This window comes from Eutrema salsugineum, unplaced genomic scaffold, assembly GCF_000478725.1.
Source record: "Eutrema salsugineum unplaced genomic scaffold, Eutsalg1_0 scaffold_2, whole genome shotgun sequence".
NCBI lineage: Eukaryota > Viridiplantae > Streptophyta > Magnoliopsida > Brassicales > Brassicaceae > Eutrema > Eutrema salsugineum.
The window spans coordinates 19866759-19876567 of record NW_006256829.1 but is presented as its reverse complement, the minus strand read 5'-3'; the positions used below and the strand labels follow the sequence as shown (position 1 = coordinate 19876567).

The 9809-nt window shown below is 32.3% G+C and overlaps 1 protein-coding gene across 1 annotated transcript; it reads left to right on the top strand.

Annotated features, from left to right (window-relative positions):
• The first annotated feature begins 1000 nt into the window (after positions 1 to 1000).
• LOC112086673 lies at positions 1001 to 4776 on the top strand. Its single transcript, XM_024155644.1, has 7 exons — positions 1001 to 1502; positions 2063 to 2135; positions 2220 to 2431; positions 2555 to 2722; positions 2972 to 4036; positions 4141 to 4175; positions 4309 to 4776. Exons 1-7 carry the CDS (start codon positions 1001 to 1003, stop codon positions 4774 to 4776), a joined length of 2523 nt encoding a protein of 840 aa, XP_024011412.1.
• Positions 4777 to 9809: the final 5033 nt, after the last annotated feature.

The following is a 9809-nucleotide window of genomic DNA, read 5'->3' as shown; positions in this document are numbered from 1 at the left end:
ATGATTCAGATTTGAGGTCAAATCTTTTTCAAGAAGAGGGGGATGATGTGATTCTGGAAAGCAACAACAAAGACTTGGAATTGGAACTAGAAGATGGAGAGCAAGTAGCTGAGGAACAAGAGCTTGTAGCTGATCAAGAAGATCTTTTAAGCGTTCCAAGTGGTCCAATGACTCGATCAAGGACTAAGAAGCTCAAGCAAATCATTGGAGCTATCATCAAAGGCCTTGATTCGATTCAGGAGGGAAAAGAGCCGATCACAAGCACCCTGATTGTGATCCAAGTCCAAGATGGCTAAGTAGGCTTGAGATCCAGGCTTGTACTCTTTTTCCCTATCTCAAGTTTTGTCCCATTGGGTTTTCTTGAGATAGGTTTTTAATGAGGCAAGAATGGATCTCTATTTCGCCTAAGTCCACAAAGCTAAGCCCAAGCTGTTTCATCAAGAGGAGCGCCTAAATCGAATTCAAACTTGACAGCTTGTTCTTTGTTTATTTCCGAGGTTGAGTTAATGTTGTGAGACTCATCTCTTCTTTCTTTCTTCTTTATATTCGCTTGAACTCCTTTGTATCAAAAATCTTATCTTTTATTCTCAAACTCTTTCTTTAAAGACTAAGATCACGTTTGTTGGTGTGTCATATTCTTCAAACACCTTGATTCGACTTTGTGTGTGTTATATCACTTAGAAGATTCAAGTAGGCGTATCAAGAGTGTTCCGCGACTCTTGTGTGTGTCCTATCGATTCCCCAAGCCCCTTGAACAATCTCCGATTGTTTCCAAGGCCTATTTCATCAAGTTCCAGTCATTAGAGTGACGATCAAGGGCAGATCCATACTAGCATCACATCAAAGTAGGTCTGGAAGATTGAAGAGAATCAGTGAATTGCATCTTGCTTATTTGCCTTTACAATATCCATTGTTGTTTCCATATGGTGAAGATGGATTTAGACTCGGTATAGATATTGGATATGTAGATAAGAAGGGGAAGAAACGTTTGACGATTACTATGAGTGAGTTCTTTGCTTTTCGGGTTCAAGAGAGGTTTGGAGAATCTCCAACAATTGTAATGTCCGGAAGATTGTACCAACAGTTTTTGGTTGACGCGTTCACGATGATCGAGACGAATAGACTTCGCTTCATATCAATGAATCAACAGAAACTTCGATCCGAGACTTTCGATAATATAAAGGATGCCGCTGATAAAGGAAATTCTGATATTTCTGAGAAAGGTAGAAGAATTTTCATTCCTGCCTCTTTTACTGGTGGTACAAGATATATGCTTCAACATTATCTGGACGCTATGGCCGCGTGCAAACATTTTGGATTTCCAGATTTGTTCATCACGTTCACGTGTAATCCAAAATGGCCTGAAATTACTAGGCATTTACAAAGACATAATTTGAAAGCAGAAGATAGACCAGACATATGCGCTCGAGTATTCAAAATGAAACTTGATGATCTCATGTACGAGCTAACTAAAAAAAATGTCTTGGGAGTTGTAAATGCTGGTACGCTCTATTTAAATGTAAATCTATATTAATGATATTTGCATATGATTTTTGATAACTAATTTATTTTTTATGTTTTTACGTGTTTTATGATAGCAATATATACAATAGAGTTCCAGAAGAGAGGACTTCCTCATGCTCATATCGTTCTTTTTTTGAGGCCCGAAGACAAACTACCAACTGGTGATGATATCGACAAGATTATATGTGCTGAGATTCCTGATAAGGAAACTGATCCTCATCTATAAATATTGGTGATGTGATGATGCACGGACCATGTGGTGCTTTGGATAGGGATAGTGTTTGTATGGCTGATGGTAGATGTACCAAATTTTTTCCAAAGGCATTTAGTCCTGTTACTAAAGTTGATGATGTTGGATACCCGATATACAGGAGACGTGAAGACAAGAGATTTGTAACGAGGAAAGGATTCAATTGTGACAATGGTTATGTGGTTCCGTATAACAGAGAACTTTCTATTCGATATCGAGCTCATATTAATGTGGAATGGTGTATACAATCGCGTTCTATCAAGTATCTTTTTTAATATATTCATAAAGGAGCTGATTATGTTCGCGCAGTAGTAGGCAAAGATGACGAAGATGATGAAGTTAAGAAGCATTTCAACTGTAGGTATGTTTCTTGCAATTTTCATTATTTATCTTATCAATGAAGTCTTCAATACCATCATTGATATTTACTGTATGTTATGTTTAGGTATATATCACTTGGCGAGTCTATATGGAGGATCGAGGGTTATGATACACATAGTCGTACAGTTTCTGTAACAAAACTCCCGTTTCATCTGCCGAATCAGCAATTAATTATATACAATGAAGATGATCCTGCTGAAGAAGTGGTTGAACGTGTAACCGTTGGTATGTCCAAATTCATGGCTTGGATGGAATGTAATAAAGAGTATGAAGAAGGTAGGTCTTTAACTTACGTAGATTTTCCACATAAATTTGTTTTTGATACAAAGTTAAGGAAATGGAAACCAAGGAAGAAAGGGAAAACTATTGGTAGGATCACCTATGTTCCTATGTCTGTAGGAGAGACTTATTATTTGAGGCTCTTGCTCAATATAGTTATAAGTCCAACGTGTTTCGAAGATATAAGAACGGTTAAAGGGCATCATTATGATACATTCAAAGAAGTTTGCTTTGTCCTTGGGTTACTCGATGACGACAAAGAATACATTGAGACTATAAAAGATGCAAGTTTATGGGTTAGTGCAATAACTATGCGTAGGTTGTTTGTAGTTATGCTGACTACAAGAAGTGTTTCTATGCCTTCGAGAGTTTGGGATGCTACTTGGGATATTTTATCCGAAGACGTGTTATATACTCAAAGAAAAATTCAAAAAAAACCAGGTCAGTTTTTTAATCAATACTAAAATAATTATTTGTTTAACTATTTCACGTGATATGCTATATATTCATATTTCTGTTTGGGTTACTGATTTGCAGATCTTAGGCTGTCTACTGAGCAGGTTAAAAACCTTTGCTTAGCTGAGATAGAGATGCTTCTGCGTACTGCTGGAAGTTCTCTTACAGATTTTTCATGTATGTCGTATCCAGATGATTTGGATATGACTATACGCGGTAATCCTCTTATTCGTGATGAAAAAAGTTATAATCGAGATTATTTGCGAGTTAGACATGATGAGTTGTTTGCCACGATAACTGATGAACAACGACTTATCTATGATGAGATTCTAGAAGCTGTTTATTCAGGCTCTGGCGGAAGGTTTTTTGTTTATGGTTCTGGTGGTACCGGAAAAACGTATCTATGGAGCTTATTAGGAGCCGCGTTACGTTCAAAAGGTGATATTGTTCTGAATGTTGCATCAAGTGGAATTGCTGCTTTGTTATTGCAAGGAGGTCGAACGGCCCATTCGAGATTTGCAATTCCAATTGTTGTTAATAGTTTTACGAAGTGTGCAATCAAATCTCAATCAAACCTTGCAGAAGTGATCGATGCATCTAAACTGATAATATGGGATGAAGCATTAATGATGAGTAGGGATTGTTACGAGACATTGGATAGAACCTTGAGAGATATATTAAAATGTGACAAGCCTTTTGGTGGTAAAGTTATCGTTTTTGGTGGAGATTTCAGGCAAATTTTGCCTGTTATTCCAAACGCAGGCAAAACAGAGATTCTTATGGCTACTTTAAATTCATCTCCCCTTTGGTTTGGATGTAAAGTGTTGAGGCTTACACGTAACATGCGACTAATCCCTGGAGACAACAGTCGTGAGATGTGTGAGCTAGCATCTTTTACAAGGTGGATTCTTGATATCGGAGAAGGAAAAATAAATCCGAGTGATAGCGGAGAAAGCGAGATTGATATTCCAAGTGAACTATTGATTAATGATTGTGAAAATCCGATTAAAGCTATTGTTGATGAAGTTTATGGACAGGATTTTCACAAAAAGACTGATCCTAAGTTCTTTCAGGATAGGGCTATTTTGAGTCCAAGGAATGATGATGTTGGGCTTATAAATGATTACATGTTATCACAATTAAAAGGTATATTTAAATAGTTAATTTTTGAAATGTTTTATTATTTTCGTCTTTATTAATGTTTTAGATATTTTTATTTGTAATGCTGATTATCGTTTTGCATATAACAGGTGAGGAACAAACCTATCTAAGTTGTGATAGTATTGATCCCTCTGATAAAGAAATTGATACGAATGATGCATCTGAAATTCCCTCTCAGAGTGTTCGCTCAGACAGCAAAAACGATCCGGGTAATATGATATATACAGAAGAGTTTCTAAACAGTGTCAAAGTTTCTGGTTTACCCAACCATTGTTTTGCGTTTAAGAGCCGGTACTCCTGTTATGTTGCTGAGGAATATTGATCCTAGGAATGGTTTGTGTAATGGAACTAGGTTACTTATTACTCAGATGGCCAATTATGTCCTAGAGGCTATAATAATAACTGGTGACAAAATAGGAGAGAAAATTCTTATTCCTAGGATATTTTTATCTCCGACAGAGACTAAATTTTCTTTCAGAATGAGGCGCAAACAGTTTCCAATTACCCTTGCTTTTGCGATGACGATAAACAAGAGTCAGGGTCAGACACTTGCTAAAGTTGGATTGTATCTGCCTAAACCAGTCTTTACACATGGTCAACTGTATGTTGCTGTTTCGCGGGTAACATCCAAATCAGAACTACAAATCTTAATCACGGACAAAGACAAAAAGCCTCAAAAGAAGACATTAAACGTTGTATACAAAGATGTCTTTGATAATATTTAGTCGCTTTGTTGTTTTTGTGGCATAGCTTTTCTCTGTTCTATTGTTGTTTTAAAACTCAATCAGTATTTATTTGATTCTTGCTTAACAAAAAGAAAAATTTATCATCTATGAGTTATATTTTAAGGTTGGATTAGATTTAGATACAAAAATAATTCACTATTTATTTACTGATTCACTTTTTATTTAATGAATTTATTGATTTTATATATATCATAATAATCATATAATAATATCATCAAATAATATATCATCAAATACCATAAAGGAGAGAAGTCAAAAATATTACATAAATATGGCCATTCAAAGTTTTTTAAGTGCTAACCATAAAATAAAATATAGTAGCAAGAAAATTTCAAAGAAAATATAGTTCACCATCAACTATATTCTCAACTTTCTCTTTCTCTTCCTCTTCCCATTCTTCACCTTCTTCTCTGACTACAAGACGAAAAATATAAAAATAACGGTTATATCAAGTAATTTCCTAAAAGTTCTCTATAATTTAGTGAAAAATTTAACTGATTACCCATTCCGCTGTATCCATATGCCTGATCTCTGTCTCAACGAATCCACAATTTATGCATTTTAAACCTATTTCGAGATAAAGCCACAGTTCATGTTTCCCTTTTTTACAGCGTGATTTTGGAGATTCATCAGTTGATATCTCATTATCAGTCTATAGAGAGATATTACAAACAAAAACAATTGTTATACATTCTAAAATCATGGATCTCTAATCAAAAATATATTATTAATTAAATATGAATGAAAGTATAACTTACTTCTTTGATAGTCGGTGTGACTTTTTCAATTGGTTTGCTTTGCGATTCCATTTCTTCCCAACTCATATTTAATTCGATCTCCCAATCAGATGGCATAGGTGGTGACTTAGGTTCATCCTCACCGAAACGCATTCTCAATGGTGCTGGTGTGATTACGAGAAGTCCATTTTCATCGTATTTCTTTTGTTCTTTGTTCTCCATTTTTTTTGTTTGTTTGTTTGGTTTGCTAATAAAGAATGGTAAAAGTGGAGACGTTTTGAAGACCTTTGGGTTTGTAAATATATTCAATTTTCTCAAGTTTCAATGTTTTTGGGAGAAATACTATTTAGTGGTTACACAACGACTTTGAGTCTTTGACTTTAACTGATATCTCATTATATAATTTAATGCAATCAAAACTACAAACAATACTTTATCGTGATATATATTATAACACAGAAAATCTGAATTACAAAAACAATAGATAAATAAATATATATATATATATATATATTGTAATTTGCTTTCTAAATAAAACTTTATTCTATCATAGATAATCCCACTTCAGTATTTTTGTATAAGTTACAGACCATGTTCATAAAGTAAAAGTTATTCACTTTTCTCATAAAGTATGATAGTCTTCTACTTATTATTACATTTTTCAAGAAGATATTGATACTTACAAAAATAACAATTTATATTATTCTATGTGAAATATCAAAATAGACTCCTTATTACGTACATAAACTAATGGTTTAGGATAATTATCACCTAGAAGTTTTCATTTCAATTGATTTTATTCTTTTTCCTTTTGTGGTTAAATCTTAAGATAAATTAGTTAAGCAAGTTTTGGAATTTAATTTATGACGTAATGTAAAATTTACATTTAGTTTGGATTGTGATTTGTTTTTGAAGATATTTACAAATATTTAATGAGTAATATTCAGAATATTTACATTTTGCGAATATACTTTTTATGTTGATTTATGCATATATATATTTGTTGATTTGTTCACGGTCTTCAAGAAAGATTAACATTGAGTGATGGCAAATTATGAGTTTGTTCAAACACTGAGCTCAAGGAGATTTGATTAGAAAATTGTGGTAAAAATATTGAAAAAATGGAAGGTGGATTGTTCGTGTAGCAAGAGAAGCTTAAATTTGATCGTTGTCGACGAACAGGTATTTTGATTATATTTCGTGATATTTATATATATATATATACACATGTATTATTATTATCCTGATTAAGATATTTTGATTTGTTTGTATATTGATGTAGGGTTCTAGAATACATATTCGGACAAATAACCAAATGATGGACTATTTCGATCGGAATTGTATAGAAGAACAATGGATGATGTTATCTGGATTTCTTTTGAATCCTTATAATTGGAGAACTGTCGTAAATATTACGAAACATGATTATGTTATTACTTTAACGAAAAATACTATCCTTTTACCGGTTCTACCGGTAACAAACAATTCATTCCATAATTTTATCTCTTTCTTATCAATTTATGAGTACCCAAGTGAGCATTATTATTTGATTGGTGAGTTTAATTTTAATATTTCAAAATATAAAAGAAAATTAATTGTTTTAATTCATCGTTTTGATTTAGTTTAATTGTAAACTCAGATTTGATAGGATTGGTCGAAGATGCTAGGTACTTTACTATCACGTATCCAGATGGTACGACGAGGGAATCAATTCGGTTTCATATCATAGACGATGAGTAAGTCAATTTACCTATAATTTTTATATTTAATTAGTTCTTAATAAATTTGTTTGTCAAAACATAGGGATGTAATGCTTGAGTGTATTGCGCATGGTGCGTTAGCATTTGAGATAAATGAAGAGTGTGTGAAGTCTAAAGGACCTTTTACTATTTGTGTTTTAACGGATTGGTGCGTCATAATTAATCGGAGTATGTGTTCTAATGCTACGATTTTTTTTTATATAATTAATGTTTTATAAACTAAAACGAATCAAATTATGTACGTTTTTAGAGAACGTGATTATCCAAGATCATGAAGAACATGAAGAACATGGTTTATCCCGTTTTGACGTTGTTCCAGATATCAATCAAGTATCTATTTTAAAATCCAAGTAAGTAATTTTATTGATAATATTTATATTTGAATTAAAGTAACAACAATATTACAGGATAATAAATAAGTAGGTTGATTGATATACCTTTAAAATCAATATTTCAGGATTTGGAACAAGATCAATTCAGGATTTGGACGAGGTTGAATTATTTAGATGCAGCTGATATCTTATTGCCCTAATCTACTAAATTTATTAGTAATTAATAATGTTTTCAATATCACTCATACTGTTAATGTGTTATCTTAATATTTTCTAATTTTATCACGTATAATAATTCTTTCATCTAATTAAAGGGTTTTAAAATTCAGAATAATGAGAAAAAAGTCAAACAGAATTGTCAAACAAAATAAATGAAAACATCAAATGAAATTGATAGATTCACTGGCTAGGAAAAATAGGTGAGTGATCAAAAAAGTAGTCATCTTCAATGTTGTTAAAATCATCTATGTCGTCAAGCCTGCAAGAACAAGATAAATAGTGAGTCGAATATTCAACAATTTTGTTTAGGAAATTAATAAGATGATAACGGTGAACAATGCTTACATAAAATGAGAATTTTCGACTTCAGGAATTGGAGGAACGAACAATATTTCAGAGAATTCTCGACCAGAACAAACACGTATTTCATATGTACAATATGGAAAATTATATTAGCTACAGTTGATATAAACATAAATTGATATATGGTTGGTCGATAGAATGAGAAATAACCTCCATATCGACACATCTCCCAAAATCTCAATACACAGAAAACGATTTTGCGACGAGGAGTGTTTTTCCATAAGGATACAAAATGTTCAGCATCTCTTCCCCACGCTATGCAATTGATGTCGACACCCCTAAAAACCAGAATTAATATATCATTTTCCTTAACATCGAGAATATGATAGTAAAGATTTATATATGTATTAGTCTTTGTATCAATGGATTCTTACTCGAAATCTCTAATTGTAAATTTAAGAACACTTGAGTTGATTCTCTGGTTTCCGATCCAAAATTGGTCTTGACGTTCCAATTGACAAACTTTGATAATACCTCCAATCAAATCAACTAGCATAAAGCAATATATTCATATAGTTAAGTAAAGTATTAATTAATCTAATTGAGTATAATAAAATACTAAGAAAACATACCAACGTCTATGTTTTCCATCAGAGATTCGTCAAGGACTCTTCTAAAATTAGCAATTGAATACAACTGGTCATCTGATTTAGGCGATGTCTTCTCAACATGAGTATCCTCATCGATACAGATATGGAGACCATTGACTGTAATCCTCGAAGTTCCCGTGTGTGAAGTAATTTTAAAGTTACCAATGAAGTACCAATCTTTATCACACATCATGCCTTCATAACGATCTACTAAACGATTCGGAATCGATGCACGTATTCGATCACCCTAGATTTTCAGTTAAAAAATAATGATGGTATTGATAATATATTAAGATTCAGACAATATGTTATTTTTGAAGTTATACTTACATGTTCGTCTGCGAATATAAACGATCGCTGAACACCGTGAACACCTAGACTTTTCTCGACACTATTGATAATTTGAACACAAATAGAAGATCGATCAGATGCTATACCTAAACCAGAAATCATCGTGCAAGGAGACATTTTTTTCAAACATAGATGCGGTTATTCTCAACAATGAATAGAATCGGATTACGAGTAACAAATGGGTACTACTTTAAAGTGAAAACCACCGACAACTAATAGTAGGTTTTGCAATGTTTTGAAAATAACGGTCATGTTTACCACCGTTAATTTAGTTGAATATATATGTCATGTTTTGTTATAATTATAATATAATAATTATAAAAATCAATAATAGAAAGTCTATAAAAATTCAATACAATCATAAATAAAACATCACCATCAAGAGTCTCTATTTATGTTAAACTTCTATTAAGATTTAATATATATCGAGAAATTTTTAAATATATATGATGAATTGTATATCATTCAAATTTTAAGAGTTATCTTAGATTTTCTTTTAAATTTGCATAAACATTCTTTCATTCAATTTATATATAAATACATAAATTATACATAATCTCAAATATAAAATTATATTATATAATTTTTTAAAAATATAAAGCCTGGGCTTGGCGCAGGCAGTCACCTAGTAGCATTTTTAAAAGAACACTCTTCTTTAAG